The sequence below is a fragment of the Saimiri boliviensis genome, chromosome 18, assembly GCF_048565385.1.
Source record: "Saimiri boliviensis isolate mSaiBol1 chromosome 18, mSaiBol1.pri, whole genome shotgun sequence".
In the NCBI taxonomy this organism is placed as follows: domain Eukaryota; kingdom Metazoa; phylum Chordata; class Mammalia; order Primates; family Cebidae; genus Saimiri; species Saimiri boliviensis.
Genome location: NC_133466.1, coordinates 4,260,212 through 4,285,326, shown reverse-complemented (window position 1 = coordinate 4,285,326; position 25,115 = coordinate 4,260,212). Strand labels below are relative to the sequence as shown.

Sequence of the window (25,115 nt, the reverse complement as noted above, 5' to 3'; positions counted from 1 at the left end):
CAGGGTTTCACCTTCTTGACCAGGATGATCTCGATCTCTTGACCTCATGATCCACTCACTCGGCCTCCCAAAGTGCAACTGAGGCTTTAATACAACCTTTCTATAAGCAAGCTGGAACAGGGTAAAATTAAATCTCACACAACTCGTAAGTGGCTATTCACAGTAACCAAATAGGAGGATTTTACCTTGACTTTCATAAATGTTAATGCTGCAAATGGTTATTATCAAAGTACAAAACATACCACTGAGACTGACTCAAAGCAAAATACAGTACAAATTTATTGACTCCAATTGTTCTTAGTAAACATTTAAGCAAAGTAGACAGACAACAGAATTGAATACAAATAAGCAATGGATTAACATTAGATAGACATCCTATTTTACCATGAATTTTCAGTTCAAAAAAGCTTATTCCTAAGTAAAACTGAAAAATGACTTACTCTGCTAAGGCATATGACAAAATATACAGAATTATAAAACCACTTGTTTTTCTTTTAACCATAAGCATATATTCAATGGAAAACTTGAAATAGCCTTGGACTAATGTTGAAAATTAGTATTAACTGAGTATAACTGTGTGAAAAATCTGGACAGCACTAACAAATGATGAAAGAGCACTGAATTGTGTTACTTTAAAGATTTACAGTAAAATACTTTGGTTCCCAAAAGAGTCTCTAAGAGGAACTTTTAAAAACACCTGACATTGTTAACTCAGTTTTTCTCTCCTCCAGAATCTAAACACCGACTTTTGTTTTCTCCCCAGTCACATGGAAATGCCATAAGCTGGAGTACCCGCTGAGATGCACTGAAAGAGCCTATTAAAAATTACAAAAACGTTAAACTTCTTAAAGTGCTAAAGCCACGAAAAGCCATAAATGAAAACCTATTTTTAAAACTTAGTTTAGTAGTCAGTGTTAAAAAACACTTTCAAATAATGTGTTAGCATTATTTAAATTAATAATGCATTCCACAATTATTGAAACATCACTGAGACATTGTAAATTGACAAACTGACTCATAATCCAGTTAATTAGATAAAATTTATACAGAAATGTATTTGGAATTATACCTAATTACTTTTTACTAAGAAACTTCAAATAATTTTACTTCCTAAATTTCCAGATAACAGTTGTATACACTCACGCATGCACGTGTGTGCAAATCTAATCGGAGGGGATAAAGGCCAACTTCGGATCTGTTCATTCTCACATCTCTCCCTCGCCCTGATGGGACAGTCGGCCTTGTAGATGCAATCACACTGCACCTCAGTGAACGGACACATTTTATTCCTGTCTCACAGCAGCTACTCTCATTAGCACCGACGGAGCCACATATTAAAAGGTCAGTAAGTGCTGGGGCGTATTTTTACAGGCAAGGCTATAAACATTCCATTCCAAACCAGAAAACCAAGATCATACGTCTCCCCACAAATGCAAAGAACACCACTGTTGAATTGTTAATTTTTTGGTAAAATTATAAATGCCTACTAACTAGTTTTAAAGGTGAATATTCTACAAATCTTGAAGTATTACTATTAAAATGCACAATATTTGTTACCTCCATTGCTTACTTTGAGTGATAAAAACATGTTTTATGTTATTCCCTCCTTCTCCCACATAAAGAAAATGATTCAATATCAAGTTCTTAGACTAACGAAGAATATATTAAAACATTTTACATTCTTTCCACAACTGCATAAAAAAGCAGGCATCCTGCATACTTACATGGAATGAGCTTTCTACATTTTCAAAATTAATTACAATCTTAAAGATATTTACATGAATATCTTCACTAGCTAATGAGTTGCAACAATTTAAGACCAACTTGTTTAACACCAAATATTTGCCTACTGGCTGAGATAAACATTCTTAAAAAACTTTACTGAATAATTAACATATCTTTCATTATTTTACTTCTTAACATTTAAAATAGTTATGAGTGGAAGCATATTTTTGACCATCAAAATAAACTCTTTCAGCCTAATGCTTTTAAAGTACAGTATAAAAATTAATAGAAAAACCAGAACTGCATTATAAATGCTTTTGGTTCAAAATTTTATTTGAAATCTTATATTCCTTGCCTAGACAAAAATGTGAAGACAAAACACCAGTAATCTTTAAAATCTAAGATATGCAGAACCTATGTTTAGATCAAAAATACTTTTTTTTACTGATTAACAAATTATTTTTAAAAAATTTTTGAAAATGTAGCATAAAGGTTCAAGTCCTGGGATACTAAATTTACAATGCCAAGATACTTTGTATCATGGAATTATCACTGATAGATACTCTAACGGCCATGTACGTGATGACTACTCAGGGAAACTGTCTTCTTTTGAAGAAGTGACAGCTACCAATGTGATCAGAGTAAGAAATACCACATTATATAGGGAATGAATTCAATGTACAATAATCCTTCCTAATGTTTCATGTAAAGCCATATGCTTTAATCTTTAAAATGCATAGATTTCCTTAAGAAAACAAAGATGGCAAGAATCAATAACTGCAATTTATTTTCCCTTCTCCATCAAATTTAAGAATATGAAGTAACTACTAAAATACTGTGAGATTTTGGAGATTTTTCAAGTGAAAGAATGCAAGGCAAAACTTCATATATAGTATCTATAAAATCAATCAGTATTTTATAAAAATGTCTGGTTCAATAAAAAATGAGAGTTTCTTTCCTACCACTGGTATGGAATGTTGGTAATGAGATTGATGGGTACAGAGTTATCTTCTGCTAGAGCACAAATTTAAAATTATTTCTTAATGATAGTTGACTTTTTAAAATTTGAAACAATAGGTTGTAACACAAACTCCAGTCTAAATTGGTATTACTTTCTTAAAAGGATTTTGTAGTTTCATTTGTTTTTTATACATCTAACTCCCACCTCCACAAGTAAAAATTTTCCCTTTTGAAACACCAAGTTGAACTTTGGATAACCTACTGAAAGGCTTTCAATGACAAAATTTTTACATAGTATTCTTAGAAAAGCACAAACCCCACAGACCAAAATAAGTAGCTAAAACTAATTTTGGACCACTGATAGTGCTTTAATATCTATTTTTGAAATACTGAGCAATGATGTAGAGAGTGGCCTTGCCAATGATTTTAACCACCGAACTCCCAACAAATTCTGAAAGAAATTGTCAAAAAAGACAGAGGGAGGAAAATGTGTATATCGTATATACTGTTCTTGAGAAGCATATTGAAACTGCAGTTCCCTGAATCCTCTGCTCTGAATTCTCTGGAAATGGTAATTTATTATTTTAGATCAGCTGTGCTAATTCTTGAGTCTGCGATCTATTTAAATATATGTCCCCACCTTATTTGTTATACTAATGTTAAAATCAAAATTAGTGCCCTATGTTAGCTTTGTTTTTTGTCCTAACTACACTCAGATTTTCAATTTGTGACAGCATAAATCAGAGGAAATGAAACATTTGCAGTCCTTCAAATGCTGGTCTGAATTTAGATCGTGGTGCAGCATATGTATAACATGGTACAAGTTTTTATTATAATGTCTATCACTACTGAAGCCCTTATAAACTTGCTGTAGGGAACTTCCATAAATTATGTTTTCATTTCCCAGGTCTTTCATAGAGTTTAACTATCATTTATTATATTAAGGGACTGAGAGCAAGTTTTTGTTTATAAAAATCTAACTGTTACTATTGCTGATTTAAACTTCTCACAACTTTCATACAAAAGGAAGTTCGACATGACCACAAAATATCAAATATTTATTTTCATCAAGTGTCAGGATAACTTTTTAAAGTTGAAATTTATTTTTTTTATTGCTAAAGTAGTCTAAGATCTAAATCAATACTGCAAACTACTCCACTTCTTCATGATATATTTTGGACTTAAGAACATGGTTAAGATTTAACTAGAACTCAAGTGTCTAAAATAATCAAAAGAAAGAATACTTTGACAGTATTCCACTAATTACAAATCAGTAAAAAACCAAAAATCTCAATTAATGATTATACTGACACCATGGAATGAGGAACCATGCACACAATCAAGACTAATCCAATTTCAACATTAATGAAATCAAACCATCTTGTTCTTATAAGGTCCAGAACCACAATATTTTAAAAAGTGTATTTCTAAAGTTGATTATGAACATTATTAATTATCAATTTGTCTCAAACTTAATTTCAAGCATATCCATTTCCAACCTTTATTATTCTTGCAAAAAAATATTTTGTTTCTTATGACACATTTCACAATTCGGGTTGAAAATTCTTAATACATAAAAAATGTTGGTTTTTCAATTGTGTGTTTGTTCGTGACTCCAAAGACTAAACGCAGTCTTGAATGTCCTGTGGCAAAGTTTACACATAAACTGTCTTTTAAATGTGATTGCTGAAAGGGGTGGGGCATGGTAAAAAAGGGTGTCTGATTCTTGGGGCACAAACAATTTTTCTGTGGCTGGAGTTGGGTTTTCGGATAGGCTTGTGGGGCTGTCAGGCTCCAGGGGCTGGATCTTGGGCAGTGGTGGTGGCGGTGGCAGAGGTGGTGGAGAGGGAGAGTTTGTGGGAACAGGGCACACCTCAGATTCCTTATGTGCCGATTCCTCTGAAGCCTGAGACATATGCGACTGGAAGTGACTCCAGAGTCGAAAATTAGTACGAAAAGCTTTGTTGCACACGTGACAAATAAATGGTTTCACAGAGCACAGAAGCTCCTGGTGACGCTCCAGCTGCTTGTGTACTGTGAACATCTTCCCACACTTCTCGCAGGGCCACAGGCTGGCTTCTTTGCTAGGACCTGCTTCTTTGGGGGCTGTGCTGGCCTCAGGTGCCTCTTCCTCAGCCTCCTCCACAGGCTCTTCCTTGACTTGAATTTTCAGTTGCTTGGAAAGACTAAGGTCTTCAGGGAGACAAGAGGAATCTTCTGAGTCAAAGTTAACTTGCTCTGAAGAATCGCTGAACACGTTGTCATCTTTTGTGGTGACAATGTGGTTGACTTTATTGGGTTCAGGCTGGGACTGGGGCCTTGAAGAACCAGTCACATCACCGTTGTGGTCCAAAACGGGCAAAGAAAAGTTTTCGGCGGGTGCCATGTTGTTCTGATTATGGACTTCGACCTGGTGCCGCCAGATGCTGAAAGAGGACTTGAAGGTGCGCATGCACTCGAGGCAGGTCAGCTTCTTATACTCACACTTGCTCTCGTGTTCCTGCTTCAGCTCGGGTGAGAAAAACCTGAGGCTGCAGTAAGGGCAGACGGCCGCATTCCGGCACAGCCGCTCGTGGCTTCCTTGCTCTAGGAGAGAAGAGAGCTTAGCATTACAGAGGCGGCACTGGTAAACCTCCTTGTTTTCTACTGGACTTGCAAGAGGAGCATGCTCTTTTGGTTTAGCAACTTTATTTACTCCAAGGGGTTTTTCTCCTGGATGCATTTTTATGTGCTGCTTAAATTGAGAGAGAAAGCGGTACGCTTTTCCGCAGTAAGTACAAATGTAAGCTCCTTTGGCTCGAGATCTCAAGTTCCTCTTGATGACTTGCTGTGCCTGGGAGCTACTCTGTCCCTGAAAACCAGGCTTGCCGCGCCTTAACTTAATGATCAGGGCCTTCTTAATTTCTCTCTCTCTCACTATGTCAATCAGCTTTCTTTGGAATTTTTCATCCAAAACAGCATGTGAACTAGAGGCTGGTGATGGGTTCTTCACTATGCCGTGTTGGGTCTGACAGTGTGTCCACACTTTGAAGTTGGTGTGAAACCTCTTGTGACAGATGTCACAAGCGTAGGGCTTTTCTGGGTTATGGTACATGTTAACGTGACGGTGAAGACCTGCTGTTGATCTAAAGATCTTAAGGCAATGTTTGCATTTAAATTTTTTGTTTGGTCTCGTCCCCTCCAACTCACCAAATTCATCTTTATTCAAATCAGAATCTGGAAAATCTGCATCAAGGAGAGTAGGGCTTGAGCCTTCCTCAAAATTATCTTCCGACACAGGAGGCCCATGCTCATTCACCTTTAGCTTCTTAAATGGCAATCTTCGGTCCGCCTGGAACCTCCTTTTTGCTGGGAGTCTGCTCATGTCTTTTTGGTCATCTTCTGTTTTCAGAGACAGGTCTCTCGTGACCAACAGAGATGAGGCAGCTGCTGTTGCTGCCGCATCTCCCACAGTGACGCGGATGATGTCCGAGGGGTCTGACAGCGGGCTGCTGGGCTCGGTCTTTATGCGCACCTCGGTCACAGGGGAGGCTCCCTCCCTGTCTGTTGACTGAGAAGCACTAAAGGACCTGAGGCGATGTGGTTGTAGCACTTGAGGCCTGTCATCTAGGGCTGTTTTTTCACTACAATCTTTTAAAGATGACTTTTGAGATAAAGCACACAACACATTCCCTGGTGTATCATTGGACACCGAAGATGATCCCTGGGAAGACTTCAAGTCTATGGAGGGTGAATACACAGGAACCTGGCTATCCATCGACAATGACCGTCTGAGGAGACTCTTAACAAGTGGGCCACTCCTGTCAATGCTTTGGTTTCCAGAACCAGATCCACTGGATGGGATCACTAAGCCTAACTTTGAATAGTACAACAAGTTTCTATCTTCACCTTGACCACTTCCTTTGTTAGTTTCTTTTAATAGATAGGGAGTCTCTGATGAGCTACAAAGAGACAAAACAGGTGGCCGTGGTCTCTTCAAAGCCAGCTCTAGAGCTTTTCCTTTTGGAAGCTGACCACTCACACCTGGCTTATCATCCATAGCTTCTCTGTCTTGCAGAGGCTTTGAAGGCAATACTGCATTTCTTTTCACCAAACTGATTCTATTAGGATCATCCAAAGATCCAGAATGCTCAAGAGACTTTGCATATCCCACAGAACTATCTTTCGGCCAATTCTTTTCAGTTAATGGCAAATTATGAAGTGGTTCAACTGGTTTGGGGACGTGTGGCTTATTGGTATTAGCCTTGACTGCAATGCTAGGAGAGGGCCGGGAAGTATGGCTTACATCGGGTTGATTTTGACTAACAGTTTTTCCTTGTGCTTCATTTCTAGTTTGACAAACAATGACACTTCTCTTTTGAGAACTGTTTTCATCATCTTCTACAAACACTTTTTTTCTATTAGGACACGTTGGAAAGGGGGCTTGAGGTGTTTTAGAAATGATGTTAGTCAGAAAGGAAATCCCAAGACTATAGCCAAGTTCTTGCACAGCAGCAAGACTGCTCTTCTCAACAAACAGAGAGGAAGAATAAATGTAGTTTAAAACATTATCAAAAGCATCTGGCTCACAGAAGTCAAGCTGAAATACAGTTTGTGACTCATTTTCCTTATTTGTGAATAAACTCTGAAAGTATTCGCTGCTGGCAGCCAAGACATTTTTATGAGCTCGGAACTTCTGGTCTCCAACAATCAGCAGCACATCACACAGCTGTCCTTTGAGACGCTCCTCATTCAGGGCACTTAGGAGAGAAATGGCATGTGCTGGGTTGATATAATGCAGTAATCCCTCCATGGCTTGAATTTACCTAAAAGACAAAATGTAAAATTACTACAGATAATGCAGTGCAAAGTTCTCCATGGAGTGAAGGGCTCCTCAAGACCAGGAAACATCAGCTGTCTTTGCATAGGTGCTAATATTTAGCAGACCATAGGCTGACAGAAGCTTTATGAATGAACACTCTTATTTAAATAATGGTGAAAATGTAAAATAAGTCTTGTGGTTTAAGCAGGTCCTCATTAAAATGGAAGAACTGCAGGAACTATAACATAAGTATTTGTATACCATCAAAAAGGCTGTCAGAACTTGATGGGTGGATATGGAAGCAATATTTGAAAATAATAGTTCGTTATTTAGGGTCCTTATCCATTTGATGCTTGGTTCTATTCCTTATCAATTCAGAAAACAAGTATGAATTATCAAAACCCCTGGCCGGGCACGGTGGCTCATGCCTATAATCCCAGCACTTTGGGAGGCCGAGATGGGTGGATCACGAGGTCAAGAGATCGAGACCATCCTGGTCAACATGGTGAAACACCGTCTCTACTAAAAATACAAAAATTAGCTGGGCATGGTGGCCCGTGCCTGTAGTCCCAGCTACTCGGGAGGCTGAGGCAGGAGAATTGCCTGAACCCAGGGGGCGGAAGTTGTGGTGAGCCGAGATCGCGCCATTGCACTCCAGCCTGGGTAACAAGAGTGAAACTCCCGTCTCAAAAAAACAAAACAAAACAAAACAAAACAATAAAAAAAACCCTGAAGTCTATTATTCTGAAAGAAAATCGGTTTTATTACTATATATACACTCAAACATAATGTGAACTGTTAACAACTAGTTGCAAAGCAGGTCTTGAGACCCTTATCTTTTATTTTAATTTTGAGACAGGGTGCGTCTCTGTCACCCAGGCTGGAGTGTGGTGGCACCATGATGGCTTACTGCTGCCTCAACCTCCTGGGCTCAAGCAATTCTCCCACCTCAGCCTCCTGAGTAGCTAGAACCACAAGCACATGCCACCTTGCCTGGTGATAATGGTTGGTTGTGTCCCCACCCAAATCTCCTCTTGAACTGTAGCTCCCACAATTCCCACATGTCATGGGAAGGACCTAGTGGAAGGTAACTGAATCACAGGGTGGGTCTTTCCCATGCTGTTCTCATGACAGTAAGTCTCACAAGATCTGATGGTTTTATAGAGGAGTTCCCCTCACAAGTTCTCTCTTCCCTGCTGCCATGTGAGATGTGACTTGCTCTTCCTTGCCTTCCACCATGATTATAAGGCCTCCCCAACGTGGAACTGTGAGTCCACTGAACCTCTTTTTCTTTGTAAGTTACACAGTCTTGGGTATGTCTTTATTAACAGCAAGAAAATGGACTAATACAGTAAACTGGTACCAGTAGAGTGGGGTGCTGTTGAAAAAATACCCAAAAATGTGAAAGTGACTTTGGAACTGGGTAACAGGTGGAGGCTGAAACAATTTAGAGGACTCAGAAGAAGACAGGAACATGTGGGGAAGTTTGGAACTCCCTAGAGACTTGTTGAATGGCTTTGATCAAAATGCTGATAATGATATGAACAATGAAATCCAGGCTGAGGTGGTCTCAGATGAAGAGGAACTTGTTAGGAACTGGAGCAAAGGGCACTCTTGTTATGTTTTAGCAAAGAGACTGGCAGCATTTTGTCCCTGCCTTAGAGATCTGTGGAACTTTTAACTTGAGAGATGATTTATGGTATCTGGCAGAAGCTATTTCTAAGCAGCAAAGCACTCAAAAGATGACTCAGATGCTGTTAGAGGCATTACATTTTATCAGGGAAGTACAGCAGAAAAGTTTGAAGAAGTTGCAGCCTGACAGTGCGACAGAAAAGAAAACCCCATTTTCTGAGGAGGAATTCAAGTTGACTGCATAAATTTGCATAAGTAAAGAGGAGCTGAATGTTAATCACCAAGACAATGGGGAAAATGTCTCCAGGGCACACCAGAGACCTTTGCTGCTGCCTCTGCCATCACAGGCCCAGAGGCCTAGGAGGAAAAAATGCTTTTGTGGGCCAGGCCCAGGACCCCTTTCCGTGTGTAGCCTAGGAACCTGGTGCCCTGTGTCCCAGGTGCTCTAGCCGTGGCAGAAAGGAGCCAAGGTACAGCTTGGGCTTTGGCTTCAGATGGTGTAAGCTCCAAGCCTTGGCAGCTTCCATGTGGTGCTGGGCCTGCAGGTATGCAGAAGTCAAGAATGGAGGTTTGGGAACCTCCACCTAGATTTCAGAGGATGTATTATAAAAACATCCAGATGTCCAGGAAAAAGTTTGCTGCAGGGCTGTGTCCCCTCAATGAGGGGCAAGGCCCTCATGGAAAACTTCTGCTAGGGCAGTGCAGAAAGGAAATGTGGGGCTGAAGCCCCCACACAGATTCCCCACTGGGGCACTGCCTAGTGGAGCGGTGAGAAGCGAGCTACCATCCTCCAGACCCCAAAATAGTAGACCCCTTGACAGCAGGCACCATGTGCCTGGAATAGCCACAGACATTCAACACCAGCCCATGAAAGCTGCCAGGAGCAGGGGCTTTACCTTGCAAAGCCTGAGGGGTGGTGATGTCCAGGACTAAGGGAACCTACCTCTTACATCAGTGTGACCTGGATGTGAGACACAGAGTCAAAGGAGACCATTTTGGAGCTTTGAGATTTGATTGCCCCACTGGATTTTGGACTTGCTGGGGCCTGTAGCGTCTTTGTCTTGGCCAATTTCTCCCATTTGGAATGGCTGTATTTACTCAATGCCTGTACCCTGACTGTATCTGGGAAGTAATTAACTTGGTTTTGACCTTGCAGGCTCACAGGTGAGGGGACTTGCTTTGTTTCAGATGAGACTTTGGACTGTGGACTTTAGAGTTAATGCTGAAATTACTTAAGACTCTGGGGGACCTGTTGGGAATGCATGGTTGGTTTTGAAATGTGAGGACATGAGATTTGGAAGGTGCCAGGGGTGGAATGATATGGTTTGGCTATGTCCCCAGCCAAATCTCATTTTGAATTGTAGCTCCCACAATTCCCCACGTCTGGGAGGGACCCAGGAAAAGGTAACTGAATCATGGGGGCAGGTCCTTCCCATGCTGTTCTTGTGATAGTGACTAAGTCTTTGGAGATCTGATGGTTTTATAAAGAGGAGTTCCCCTGCACAAGTTCTCTCTTCCCTGCCGCCATGTGAGATGTGACCTGCTCCTCATCTTCTGCCATGATTATAAGGCCTCCCTAGCCATGTGGAACTGTGAGTCCACTGAACCTCTTTTTCTTTTTAAGTTTCCAGTCTCGGGCATGTCTTTATTAGCATTGTGAAAATAAACTATTTTCTTTTTCTTTACTTTTTTTTTTTTTTTTTTAAAAGAAATGGGACTCACTATGTTGCCCAAAGTGGTCTCCAACTCCTGGGCTCAAGAGATCCTCCTGGCCAGGGGTGGTGGCTCACGCCTGTAATCCAAGCACTTTGGGAGGCTGAGGCGGGTGGATCACAGGGCCAGGGGATCAAGATCATCCTGGCCAACATGATGAAACCCTGTCTCTACTGAAAAAAATTAGCTGGGTGTGGTAGTATGTGCCTACAATCCCAGCTACTCAAGAGGCTGAGGCAGAAGAATCACGTGAACCAAGGAGTCAGAGGTTGCAGTGAGCCGAGAATGTGCCACTGTACTATAGTCTGGCTATACAGCAAGACTCTGTCTCAAAAAAAAAAAAAAAGAGAGATCCTCCCACTTCAGCCTCCCAAAATGTTAGGATTACAGGCATGAGCCACTGAGTTCAGCCAAGAGACCAAGCAGATTACTTGAGGTCAGAAGCTCAAGACCAGCCTGGCCAACATGGTGAAATCCCACCTCTACTAAAAATACAAAAATTAGCCAGGTTAGTGGCATGCACTTGTAATCCCAGCTACTTAGGAGGCTGAAGCATGAGAATCGCTTGAGCCTGCGAGGCAGAGGCTGCGGTGAACCAAAATTGAGCCACTGCACTCCAGCGACAGAGCAAGACTCTTATCTAAAAAAAAAAAAAAAAAACGATGAGAAGTATTAAAGAATAAAGGAAAGTAGCCTGGCTCTAAATTTAATTAAAGAGTTTAAACTGAGATTTCACTGAAATGCTCTTCGAATCTAAAAGTAAGAAGAGGCGGCCTAGTGGCAGAGTGCAAGTCTGGGGCCAGACACTTAGGTCGAGATGGCAGCTCCTTGCAGGCTGGCTGACGGTCCTGGGGTGTTTATGTTAGCCTCTCAGTGTGGCAGGTTCCTCACGTGAGATGAGAATGACAACTGTGCCCTCTTCTTGCAGGGCTGTTGCAAAGAGTTCATCTAAAGAAAACTCAACAAATGTCGTGCAGTTAACTTTCAGAAATTGCAGGATTAAAAGGCATCTAACTCAGTATCAAAGGAACAAAGCAGATTAACCCAATTATACTCTTGATACAGACAAAGCCATTTCATGCAGAGACAATGCCTGACTCCCTGCATTTGACCCTTCACTTAGGCTTCTGTTCCTCTAACACCTCATCCTTTTCATTTTCTTTTTTAAAGATGGTGTTTCGCCTTGTTGCCCAGGCTGGGGTGTAATGGCTCAATCTTGGCTCACCGCAACCTCTGCCTCCCAGATTCAAGCAATTCTCCCGCCTCAGCCTTCTGAGTAGCTGGTATTACAGGCGTGCACCACCATGCCCAGCTAATTTTTGTATTTTTAGTAGAGACGGGGTTTCACCATATTGTCTAGGCTGATCCTGAACTCCTAACCTCACATGATCTGCCCACCTTGGCCTCCCAAAGTGCTGGGATTATAGGCGTGAGCCACCACGCCCAGCTCATTCCTTTTATTTTATAATGCCATATTTTCTTTCAAACATTGCTAAGACATTTATTTTTAAGTTTAAATGGATCCCAAGTAACTAAGAATATTTGTGCCAGTTTTATCTTTCCCTAGAGGGCAAACCGTAGATGAGCCAAACTCGACTCCAGCACGGTTGCAGGTTCTCCTCCGGCCCTTCCGGTTGCCCCAGCTGCCAGTCTCTTCAGAAGAACCCGGAGTCTCCTAGGCTGACAACCTGGGAGTGGCCACACGAGGTACACAATTTCTTCTGACTCGCTGCTAAGATGCAACTCAATTTAACAGATTCAGACACAGGACTTTGCTTTTACGGATGATACCTTTAGCCTGTCCACAAACAACTGTTTTGCTCAGACTGTACCAAGTCTCTGTCCATTCCTGCCTACCATCCTTTCAAAGTAAATGGTAAATTTTAATTCCTCTATTTGTTTTCTTAAATTCATTTGTGAATGCTTGATAATTTCCCTTCCTTTTTCTTCTCTGTTAGTCATTTAAGTTTTCCTTAGTCCTACTATACTTTCTTTACATCTATTTGTATACAAAGAAACCCTTACCATCTTTTACAGAGGTCAGCAAAAAAATAAATAAGCGTATAATGTTACACATGATGGACTCAGCTAGGTACTGAGCATTTTTCAGCACTAATAATTTTTGACAAAGCTAGTTTAGATGTTGCCACAGGGAAAAGCAACAGATACAGAATTAAAGGCTTGGGCAAGTCTTTGTCAAAAGGTGTTCTTAAACTCAATTTGGTGGTTTAAAACTAGCAATTAAAAAATAAATGACTAGGAGAGAGTAGAAAATGTCAGAAGGCTAATTATGAGCTTGAGAAACTTTTGTTTCTATTATATATATGTACATATCCACATAAGCAAGCATGGACTGGATTGAGAAGTAAAATGTATTATTTCCTGTAGGTCAATCAAGATATTTTGAGAGCCAGTGTTCTAGGCTAACCAACCTCTCTGAGCCTCAGTCTACCTCACTATAAAATAAGGCTAATACTAGCAGCCACTACATAATGCTACTGTGGGAAATAAATCAGGTATTACTAATGGTCGCTACCATTCATATAGTACCTAACTGTACCAGGAACTTCTCATGTCATTCACTCATCAAAATGGGATCAGAGATCTGAAGGAGGCGAGCAATGAGCCATGGAGATAAATGGAGGAAGAACATCACAACAAAGGGAGAAGCTAAGGCAACAGCAGGGCTGGAGCAGTGTGTGCTGGGAGTCACGCAAGAGGACAGCTGAGAGGCAATAAGGAGAAAGACTGACTAGGGCTGGGAGCCCTCCAGAAGAACTTTATTTTTCACCATGGATGAAATGGGCAGCCATTGGAAGATTCTGAGCAGAGGGATGACAAAGACCTGAATCATGTTTCCAAACAATTGCTCTGGCTCTGCTGTTGAGATTAGACAACAGAGGATAGGCTAGGGTGGAAGCTGCAGGCCAGCTTGCAGTCCACTGTAATGACCCAGATGAGAGAGTACGGTAGCTGGGACCAGGGTGGTAGCAACGGAGGTAAAGTTAGAGTCATTAGGATGTCTAGTGGACAGACTACAGGAGAAAACAGGAGGCGAGCAGTTAAGGATTCTGCCAAAATAACTGGAAGGGCATTCTTAGGAGAGATGGGAGTTTGTCAGAAAAATCAGGAGTTCGGATTTTTTAAAGAGGTCAGTTTTGACATCCTACATGTGAGCAGCAACCTGTTCATTGATGTTCCCTTTATGAGCCTCCACCCCTGCCTTACTCTACTTCCTTTCTTGTGCTTCCTGAGATCACTTCCCAAATAAACATCTATATCTGAATCCCTGTCTCGGGGTCTGCTTTTGGGGGAGTCTAAACTAGACACAAAGAACCAAGAAGCTGAAGCACAGGTAAAGACTAGCGACTTCACACGAAAACCTCCCCGTGGTTTAGAGTGAACACTGAACCGAGGGGAGCTCGCTACATCCTCGGACGTGGAGCAGATGGTACTGCATAGACCACACGCACCCTGTGGCCAAAAAGCAACATTTCTATCACTTTTGTTTAGAAAGGTTCCTTCTTTAGACATCACTCAAAGTTTCATGATCCTTATTTCTGCTCTAAGTCACTGCTTCAAATTTCTCGGATCACGGGTTTCTATCTTCTTTGGATGTAAACATCCATGAACTAGAGGACAATAATAAAGTCACTCAGAGTTAAATTGTAAGAGAAATACTCACTGTCCCTGAAAATTACGGGGACTTAAAACTTAATTTTCCTATAACCTCCATTTAGTGTCATCAATGAGACCACCTGCCTGCAAAGTGCCTCAGAATGTCCAAATTCCTGATACTCAGTGCAGAATAACTACTTTCCATTCCATTCAGTACAACAGTAACTAGGTACTTAATAATAGCTAAAATGTGGGTGTTTATTCTGTCATATACACAAAAGTAAACACTTTTTATGTATTAACTCAGTATTTACAGGAACCCTAGGTGGTAGATACAATTATTATCCCCATTTTACAGATGAGGAAACTGAGGTACAGAAGGTTAAGAAACATGTTCAACGTTACACAGACAATAAGTAGCAGAGCAGGATTCACATCAGCTGGCTTGGTTCCAGAGGCTAAGCTCTTGACCGCTAAATGATACTGCCTCCAGTTTCCTCTTCCAATTCTCCTATCATCTTCTGAACTAGACACTGCCATCAATCCTGTTTTACAAATGAGAAAACTGAGGCATTGAGAGGTCAAGTCATTTGCCTAAGGTCACCCAAACGGTTATAGATTTGTGGCTAGCATCTGTCTAGTGTGTGCGAGAACCCTTCTAGACATGGAAGATATCAATTTAACAAGTATGGCTTGGCCTTATGGAGCTTAAGGTCTTACGCAGGAAGAGGACAAGTCAATTTCAGCTAATCAGCCTACTCCAGTATGCTGAGCAGTAGATAGGATACTGGCAGAGGTAGGGATGCAGTATGGATGACAGGCATCAGAACCAGATAAGATGGAGGCCAGGAAGGGCTTTCTACGAACAAAGTTTTATAGAGAATGACAGGTAGGAATGATGAAGGGCATTTCAAAGAATGAGTATTTATTTTCCATTCCACTCAGCAAAACAGTAACTAGGCACTTAATAACAGCTAAAATTTGGGAGCTTATTCCATCACATACACAAAAGTAAACGCTTTTAATGTATTAACTCAGTATTTGTATCAACCCTAGGAGTTAGGTACTATTACCATCTCCATTCCACAGATGAGAAAACTGAGGCACAGAGGGTTAAGTTACATGCTCAACATCATACAGGTAATAAGTAGCAGAGCAGGATTCACATCAGCTGGCTTGGCTGCAGTACATGCAACACCATAGAGACAAGACAGAGCAAGAGGAATCTAAGGGAACCACAGGTGACTTTGGTAAAGTTAAGGGTACACATGGGGAGGAAACACCTATGAGGCTGGAGGAAGATGGAGGCATGAGTGCTTTGGGGGCTAAAATAGGTCATCTGAGGATCTTGCACAGGAAAGCAATACTGTTGATTCTCCCCAGTACCCCAGGATCTAGAGACTCTAGATGTCTAGAGATAGGAGAAAGAGGTAGCTGGGAGATGCAGATCCCTCACCTTCACATTAAGGCCCTCGCTTTCACATTTTAACTCAATTAAGCTTTGAAAACAGTATACCCTTTCTTACTCTGGCGGGAAACAGACAATTAACATAGTGAATTTTTGTGTTTTAATGACAGTAGGTATATTTACTGAGTTTAACAATTACCTAAAAATATAAAATGCTCCATTAGCAATGTACGTAAAAAGGGGGAAATCACAACTGCTGAAGTTCACGAGATAATCCAGCAAAATTCTGTGGCTGGTGGCTGTGCAGACTGAATCCTCAAAACCTTTTGATTTCCCTGCTCTTCTGCCCTCAGATAAGGCGAGCTTTGTTGCTGGGTATACTTTTCCTCAGTGTATTTTTCAAAACTAGACTGATAAGTTTGCTGGCACATCACTCCAAATTTCCATGCAGGTTTTCATTATGAGTAATCAGGGCCTCCGACTTACAGAAGCAGCACATCTTACACATCAACAGGCACTGCTGCCACCACCATCCACACCTCTCCTTTCCACGGCTCATCTCTACCTGACTCATCACGGCAGAAGTTCTGCCACTTCAGTCATGGTGGAAAAACCTTGGAGCTCTTAAAAAACAAGTGGGTGAAACTTGGAAGAAAACGTCTATTTATGAGCAAAAGAAAAAGCTAAGAGGAAAACCAGTTTCTGAAATAGGGTCAGCTTGCTTATCACTTTGATCCTCACACACAAATAGAGCTTCCCAAAGCCTGCCTGGATTGTTTCTACTTCATGTTTTCTGAAATTTCAAAATGACAGAATCTTTATGGTTAACAGTTAACAGAGGACCTTACAGTTCCATGGAAAAGCCTTTCAAATCAGTCTACTTGTCTCAAATCCTGGTTCTGCCACCTATTAGGCATGTAACTTTCTAAAAATGACTCCACCTTTCTGAGTACTAGTTTCCTTACCTGTTAAATGTAGCTAACACTACCCACCACATAGGATTTTTATGGAGGACAAAAGAGGCAACATGTTTGAAAGCCCCAGCATGTTCAGCACTTCCCATGCGGCACACACACATCTTCCTTTCTTCTCCTCTTCCTCTCATAGATGCTGGTGTGGGCCTGCTATCCACCATGTATCACAAGAGGTGCTGGTGATGCGGAGATGAGTAACTGGCCTGCTTCTTGTTCTCCAGTAGCTCACATTTCCATGGTATGACAGACAGTAATTAATGAAGGATGTAAAGAATGCTATGGGTATATTGATTTCAGGAAGCAATGTATTTGGACTGGGGGAAGACGGGTGGATGAGTGAATAGTGGGAACACCAAGGAAGGCTTACTTGACAATTATAATACAAGCTGAATATCTCTAATCCAAAAACTCAAAACTTTCTGAGCATCAACATGATGCACAAAGGGAAGGCTCCTTAGAGCACTTTGGATTTTTAGATAAGGGATGCTGAACCAGTGGGTATAATGCAAGTATTTCAAAATCCCAAACAATCTGGAATCTGAAACACTTCTAGTCCCAGGCATTTCAGATAAGGGATACTCAACCTGTAATACTAAAGGTTCCATTTTTTACATTTCTACTACAGACACTTTTTGGACATGCTCATCTGACCTTGCTGGGGCTTAAAAACTTCAAAGGCTTGTTCTGGCCTCAAGTTCCAATTCCCTGGAGTGGCTACAAAACCCTTCCCAACTAGATTCCAAAAAATTATTTCATACCACCACTTCAAATTCCTTAGGTAATAAATGCTAAGGAGGTGGGGGACCGTCCCGCTTTTTTTTTTTTTTTTTTTTTTTTTTTTTTTTTTTTTTGAGACAGAGTCTTGCTCTGTTGCCCAGGCTGGAGTGCAGTGGCACGATTTCAGCTCACTGCAATCTCCGCCTCCTGGGTTCAAGTAAGTCTCCTGTCTCAGCCTCCTGAGTAGCTGGAACTACAGGTGCCTGCCACCATACCCAGCTAATGTTTGTATTTTCAGTACAGACGGGGTTTCATCGTATTGGTCAGGCTGTCTCAAACTCCTGACCTCAGGTGATCTGCACGCCTCAGCCTCCTGAAGGGCAAGGATTACAGGCCTCAGCCACCACATCAGTCTCATATCTTACCATAAATTAATTCAATACAAATACTTTCCTCTTTATGCAATGTTAAATCAGTTGTATGGAATTAAGATTTTTGAGGGAGAGGGGAGGTAGACAATTTCAAATACAGAGCATTCTAGTGATAGACGCAGAAGAAAGTAAAGCACAGGTTGGCACTCAGAAGGATACCGGGGGTGAGTGAGGGGTTGAGAAAGAGAAATGGAAAGGAACCAAAATAATCTCACCTACTTGGACTGGTGTCATAGCTAAGGTACATTATAAATTAAGTTGGCTCCCAGACTAGCCACAAAACTGCTACTACCAGTTCTACAGGAAAATGTCTGTTTACATCCAACATCAACCTAGAATTCAACTCCGAGAACAGTGGTCCTTTGGAACGCTGGGGATTGCTTCTATAGTCCTAACTATTAAACTAGAAAAAAGAATGAATGCATGTAGCACAAGGCAAACACCTAGTTAAAAATCCAAAGCATTTACATTTGACTTTGGAATATAAACACACACAGACTGCTTATCCCCAAACCCTCATCTCAGGATTTAGCTACAACACCTACCATTTGATTTTACAACACCATATTCAATGGTGATAGAAGTTGCCTCAGTTTTGGTCTTATCATCACTCACTTGGTGACAACGCAAATATCCTCAGATTTCAAACCTGGACTAGCTTATCCAATCCTTCAAGAGGAGTCATGTTACTATCTTACATTCCATTTCACCACACTTTCAGTCTCTACCAAGGGAGCTTGATTTTGGTTTGATGGTGCATTCTCTGCCACGTCGGGCAGAATGAGTCTACTCAAACATAGTTCAAGCGCCTTTGCACCTTAGCAGAGCAGCCTCTGGTCATAGCCTTTGCTGTTTTCTTCCAGCCACCACATAGCCATTCCACCTCCTGTTAACAGCCCCATGATTTTGCTACAGAAGAACTGCTCTTGTCCCACTGTGTGCTACAGTCTGATGTGCTCTTCTTCCCTAGCTCTGGGCAAACCACACAACCAAAGCCAAACCAATCGGAAACTTTGTCCTTGGAATATGAATCCTGAGAAAAATGACAAAGGCAATAAATAAATTAAGCTGATTTATCTCAGTGGAGGCCTGAAAATGCAACCTTCCTAATGCCTGCTACATAGATTCCTGGAGTTAGCTTGGTTTTTGTTCTTCTTCCTGGCCCAGTTTTTCAGCTTTTCTTTTATGTCCAAGAGCAACCCTGTATCTTTACAATAAACTTGAATGGAAATTCAAGCCAGGCAGTTTCTGTTCTTGTTATTAAAGAACCCTAATATATTTCCACTTGGTACTCACTGTTCCTGTCATGCCTTTCAAACCCATCCTAATACAGCTGCTAGACAGTTTCTTAGAACAAAGGTTTGATCGTTCACCCAACATACACATTAAATATTTCTATTATTAATTCAACTTATTTACTGAATTCCTATTTTGTACAAGGCATAGTTAGATTTATTTGAAATACAGGGGTGCACCAAACAGACAAGACCTCCACTTTCTAGTGAGGTAAATCAGATGCTAAGTAAGGAAACAAAAAAAGATAACCTCAGATTGAGCTAAGTGTTATGGTGGCAATAAATAAGGCGCTATCACTGGATTCAGTGCCTAGAAAGGATGGTCAGAAAATACCCTGATGGAATATTTCAGCTGAGACCTAAGATCTGAATGAAGAGAGTCAGGTTTGATCTTGTTTAAAAATAAAATAAAAACAATTGCTCTCCATAAGGCTAAAATTGTAATAACAATGACTACAGGACTCTATAAAATCTGGTTTCAAATGACTTTTAAAATTTTCTTAGCTGGGTGCAGTGGCTCACGCCTGTAATCCCACCACCCTCAGAGGCCAAGGCAGGCAGGTCACCTGAGGTCAAGAGTTCAAGACCAGCCTGGCCAAGATGGTGAAACCCCCTCTCTACTAAAAATACAAAAATTAGCTGCGAATGGTGGCAGGCACCTGTAATCCCAGCTACTCAGAAGGCTGAGGCAGGAGAATTGCTTGAATCTGGGAGGTGGAAACTGCAGTGAGCCGAGATTGCACCACTGCACTCCAGCTTGGTGACAAGAGTGAGACTCCATCTCAAAAACAAACAAACAAACAAAACAAAAAAACCCACTTTATTTCCCTTAGTTATTCCCTTGTGATACTTTCCTGCTCCAGATACTTTATCTCTGAGACCTAACCTACACATCTGACTTCTTCCATTCCCCAATCTGGAAAGTCCTAGAACTCACCTAAACCCCTCCTCAGCACACTATTCAGAACATTAATCACCTTTCAAAGCTCAAGTGGAGCTCCAGCTCCTCTCCACTATGGGCTGAATTGTGTCCCCATTCCCTCCCAAATTTACACGATAAAGATGTAATCTCCAGTACCTCAGAACGGAATCATACTTAGAGACAAGGTCTCCAAAAGGTAACTAAGTTAATATGAGGGCTTTAGGGTGACCCTAAACTGATATAACTGGTGTTCTTAAAGGAGAGGAAGATTAGCACAAAGACATGCACAGAGAAAGGACCAAGCAGGGAAAAGAAGACACCATCTACAAGCCAAAGAGAAGTCTCAGAAGAAACCAGCCCTGCTGACACCCTGATGTTGGACTTGTAGCTTCTAGAACTGTGAGAAATCTTTTAGGTCATCCAGTCTGCAGTACTCTGTTACAGCAGCTCAAGAAACTAATATACCTTCCCTGACTATTTCAGCTTATAATGTGCAAATTCCTCCTTTCAACTTCAGCAGCATTTACATGGTGTTTAGTTACTGCCTCTATTGTTAGTCACTTGTGTCTCCCCAAGAGGACTGGAAGGTAAAGACTGACAATCTATTTAATATCTTTTGGTATTCTTATCAATGTTCAACATGTTATCTTCCGCAACAACAAATATTTGATTTTTCTGTACTCTTCACTCCAATTATATGCAGGAGTGAAAATTATGCCTCTTAGTTTTGCTAAAGCTGATTACATCACTGCCCTGCTTTAGAGTACTGTACTGATTTTTCTATTCCTAAAGAAAATCCAAACTGTAGAGCGGCATACAAGACTTTTCATCCGTTGGTTACAATTCATCTCTCCACCCTTATTGGATACTCCTTACCATCTGCTCTACAAACTTGCATGTCCAGTTTCTGCCACCCCAAATATCTTTCTTCCCTCTCCTTTACTTGGATAACTTCTATAGAAAGATCCAGCTGAAATGTCACCAACTCTACAAAGCTCTTATAATTTGCCCCAGCCAGCGGCTCAGTCACCTAAATTACCACAATACTTCATCTCTCTGTAGTAACACTATAACTTCTCCGATTAATCTGCTTTTACATGTGTCTCCCTCAGGGGACTCCCTAAAGGAAGAACCCCTGTTTGTATGCATGTATCCCTGATGCCCAGTACAAGGTCTGGCAAGCTGGGTATTGGGCAGAGAGAGAGAAATCATCAAACTTGAGGCCAGGCTCAAGACCTGGACTGGCTCACCTTTATTTCTGCAGCATCTGTTACAGAGCCCCAGCATGTGGCAGTATTCTTCACTTTTTCTGAGACCTTGTGACTTCAATCACTACTGGACGATGACTCCCAAATCTGTACCTCTGCTTAGACTCTTGAGGCTCCAGCCTCTAAGGTACCTACTGAACGATTCTATCATAGTATATCCTCCGGTCCAACATGGTACTTACCCTCCACTCGTCCCTACTTCCACATCTGCTTGTCCTCATATTCCTGATTTACTTTGGTGTGTTGCCAGCCTCTAAGGCTCCAAAACCAGAAGTCTCTTCTCTTTCCTTTATAGCCTATCACTGAGACCTGGTCAAACCTAGCCCTTAAATAGCTTATAATCGGCCGGGCGCGGTGGCTCAAGCCTGTAATCCCAGCACTTTGGGAGGCCGAGGCGGGTGGATCACGAGGTCGAGAGATCGAGACCATCCTGGTCAACATAGTGAAACCCAGTCTCTACTAAAAATACAAAAAACTAGCTGGGCGTGGTGGCGCGTGCCTGTAATCCCAGCTACTTAGGAGGCTGAGGCAGGAGAATTGCCTGAACCCAGGAGGCGGAGGTTGCAGTGAGCCGAGATCGCGCCATTGCACTCCAGCCTGGGTAACAAGAGCGAAACTCCGTTTAAAAAAAAAAAAAAAAAAAAAGCTTATAATCTGCTCTCCCTACTTCCACTGCCTTTGGGGACAACTAAAATTGTCCCTTCAATTATCTCGTTTCTATAGAGAGACTTTAATAACTTAAACCTTACTTTGTTATTCACAATTTTTCCTTACCAGTGTACACATCTAATACTCCTCCTATATAACAGTGTAACTTCCTCGAGGGCAGGGGTTATATCTTCTTCAACTTCTATTTCCACAAAATGAAGCACACTATATTTTCAATAGTGTTAAAAAGGAAAAATTAAGATACTTTTTAAGTTAACCAAAACTCCAAATTTCGACTTTTTGACATCAAATTTAGAGGCGCTTAAATTTAAACTTATAGTGACTGCTAGTCCTTAGAGACGGGTGATTTGCTCCTTCAAGCACAAGAGGAACACTTTAAAAAATAATTTTCCACGAGAAACCTTTCTAAAATGGATCGACCCACTTTCTTGTCTTCTTAAACGAGGTGTGCGACCAGCCTGCACGCTGCTCACCGAGGCCCCAGGGTCATCATGGGAACAATCGCGGACTATGCTGTAAGGCACGCGCGTCCTCGGAGGCCGGCTGCCCGAGCCGTGGGCGCCTGCACGCGAGGAGACACCCGGCCGTGCCAAGTCGCACGCGCCCCCTCTTTGTCAGGCACGCCCCGCGGGGTCCCTGTGCGAACACCCCGCGCTCTCCTGCTGAATTCTCCCAGACCGCAGAGCCCTGGAGGCTGGAAGCGCAGAGCAACCGGGGGAAAGCGCGAGGGCCCGGGGGCCGCGCTGGGCCCGAAAGGCAGGAGCCTCGGAGCAGGGACTACGCGGCGTGTTCCCCCAGAGCCAGGAGCCGCGGCGGGGCTGCCGCGGGGGTCCCTGAGGCCCCTCCAGCCGCGGACCGCGGACAGGGGAACGGGGCTTCGCAGGCGGGAGACGGCGGCCGGCCGAGCAGCGGGGCTCCCGGCCCGCGGGGGGCGCTGTGCTCTGCGGGCCGCCGGGGGGTCCCCGACCAGGTCTTCAGGGGCTCCGGAGCGGAAGGAACGCGCCGCGAGGTCCGGGAGCCCGCGGGAGGGGCCTGGCGGGGCGGCGGGCCGGGGGCGGGGGCGGGGAGGGAGCGGCCGGCGCGCCACGAGCGGTCACGCTCCGGCCACCGGGCCGAGGACTGGGCGGCGGGGCCGCGGCCCGGACCGTGAAGGGAGCGGCGGCGTCGCGGCAGGTGCGGGGTCCCTGAGGCCGCCGGCCAGCTGCCGCGCGCACCTCGCGGCCCGGGCCGCAGGCCCTCCACGCCTGCCCGGGACGGGAGAACGCGCCCTTCTCCACGAGACATTTCGATCGCTCCGCGCGAGGGGCGCGCGCCCAGGCCAGGCGTGTCCGCTACCCGAGAGGCGGCTCAGCCCGGGCGAAGAGTCAAGCCAGCGAGAGAACGGCGCATGCGCGATCGCGAGGGCGAGGCCAAGCGCGGGCAGGGAGCATGCGCAGTGTGAAGGCACAATCGGCTACGTGGGAACCTGGGGCATGCTCGGTGAGTGCCCCCAGGCCCCGCGCACGCGCAGAAGCGCTGGGAGCCCGCAACCCGCTGCTGGAGAAAAAAGAGGAGAGAAATCACCTCAGAGTTACGTCAGGAAAGGCCGCGTTTTGCGGGGAGGCTGTAGCCTCCCAGGGGGCCCCGCAGTTCTCCTAGAGCGAGGGGCGTGACAGTTACTCACCGGTCTTCAGCTTCGAGGCAGACGCCGGGCCCCTTTCCGCTCACACTCGGCTCGCGCGCGCCGCAGCCGCCGCTGCCGCTGTGATTCCATCCATCTTGAATTTGACGTCATCCCACACCAGGGATGAGGTCATCGCAGGCAGCGCTCGTCACGTGCGCGGCTCTCTGATTGGGCGTCGGGCGTCGGGGGGCGGGGCGAGGGAGGCGCGTGGCGCCCGAGGCCGGGGGAGGGTGGGCCTGCCGGGAGCCGTGCGCCGAGCGGCCGCCCGCGAGCTCAGCCCGCGCCCTCGGTCCTTGAGGGGAGCCCGCGGCGGCCCTGGGGGAGGCGGCCCGGCTGGGGGCCACGGCCAGGTGGAGTCCGTCCGGGCGAGGAGCGCGTCGGTCCTCAGGGGACTTTGTCGCCTGCCGGAGGCACCCGTGCTGCGGGGTCGCCCCGGGTCATTCCGCCGCGGTCCTGCCCGGCGGGGCGGCCCCTGGTCCCGGCTTCCGGCGCGGCGGGACGCGTGGTGCGGCCGCTCGGTCCCGCGCTGGGCGGGCGGCGCCCCGAGCCGACGGCCTCGACAGACCGCCTGAGCCACGCGCGGCCTCCCGACGGGCGCGGGCGGCGAGCGGGGCCCCGCGGTCCTCGGCTCGGCGGCGGACGCCCTGCGCGCCTCCGTTTCCTCCCGACGCCGCCTGGCCCCGGGGCGGGGAAGCGCTGCCTGCTGGGGACCCGGCGGCCGCGGCTCGCTCCCCGCGCACATGGGGTCGGTCGGAGGGTGACGCCCTTGGCCCGGCCTCGACCCCCGCCGGGGCGTCCGCCGCGAGACTCTCCACGACGCGCCGCCCGTCGGCTCGGGGGCTGCGGTCTTCTTCCCGCGTGAATGTTACGGCTCCGCGGATGAGAAAACTCGCTTCGCTTTCAGTCAAAACCAGAAATGAGGGAGCAGACATGCCGCGCCGTCAGCGCCGACGGGGTGAGAGCCGCGCGGCGGAGACGGCGGATCGAGCCCCGAACGAGCCCCCGCCGCACGCCCCCCCGCGCGGGGCGCAGGTGCAGGGGCAGTGCCTGCCCGGGCTCTCCAGCGCGGGGCGCAGGTGCAGGGGCAGTGCCTCCCCGGGCTCTCCAGCGCGGGGCGCAGGTGCAGGGCCAGTGCCTGCCCGGGCTCTCCAGCGCGGGGCGCAGGTGCAGGGGCAGTGCCTGCCCGGGCTCTCCAGCGCGGGGCGCAGGTGCAGGGGCAGTGCCTGCCCGGGCTCTCCAGCGCGGGGCGCAGGTGCAGGGGCAGTGCCTCCCCGGGCTCTCCAGCGCGGGGCGCAGGTGCAGGGCCAGTGCCTGCCCGG

General features: G+C 44.8%; 1 protein-coding gene across 2 annotated transcripts; it reads right to left on the bottom strand.

The window, feature by feature from the left end:
- Positions 1–255: 255 nt before the first annotated feature.
- Positions 256–23,905, bottom strand: ZBTB21 (zinc finger and BTB domain containing 21). 2 transcript variants are annotated; one of them, XM_039480595.2, is made up of 3 exons: positions 23,797–23,905; positions 5,875–7,490; positions 256–5,271 (listed from the first exon to the last, which is right to left on the bottom strand). In XM_039480595.2, exons 2-3 carry the CDS (start codon positions 7,475–7,477, stop codon positions 4,277–4,279), a joined length of 2,598 nt encoding a protein of 865 aa, XP_039336529.1. In that variant the 5' UTR covers positions 7,478–7,490; positions 23,797–23,905; the 3' UTR covers positions 256–4,276. The 2 variants fall into 2 exon arrangements, with proteins under 2 accessions (XP_039336529.1, XP_039336527.1); XM_039480593.2 differs by having other exon boundaries at positions 256–7,490.
- Positions 23,906–25,115: the final 1,210 nt, after the last annotated feature.

Coding starts and splice junctions, on each gene's coding strand:
- ZBTB21 (XM_039480593.2), bottom strand. CDS start 7,477: ATGGAGGGATTACTGCATTATATCAACCCAGCACATGCCATTTCTCTC.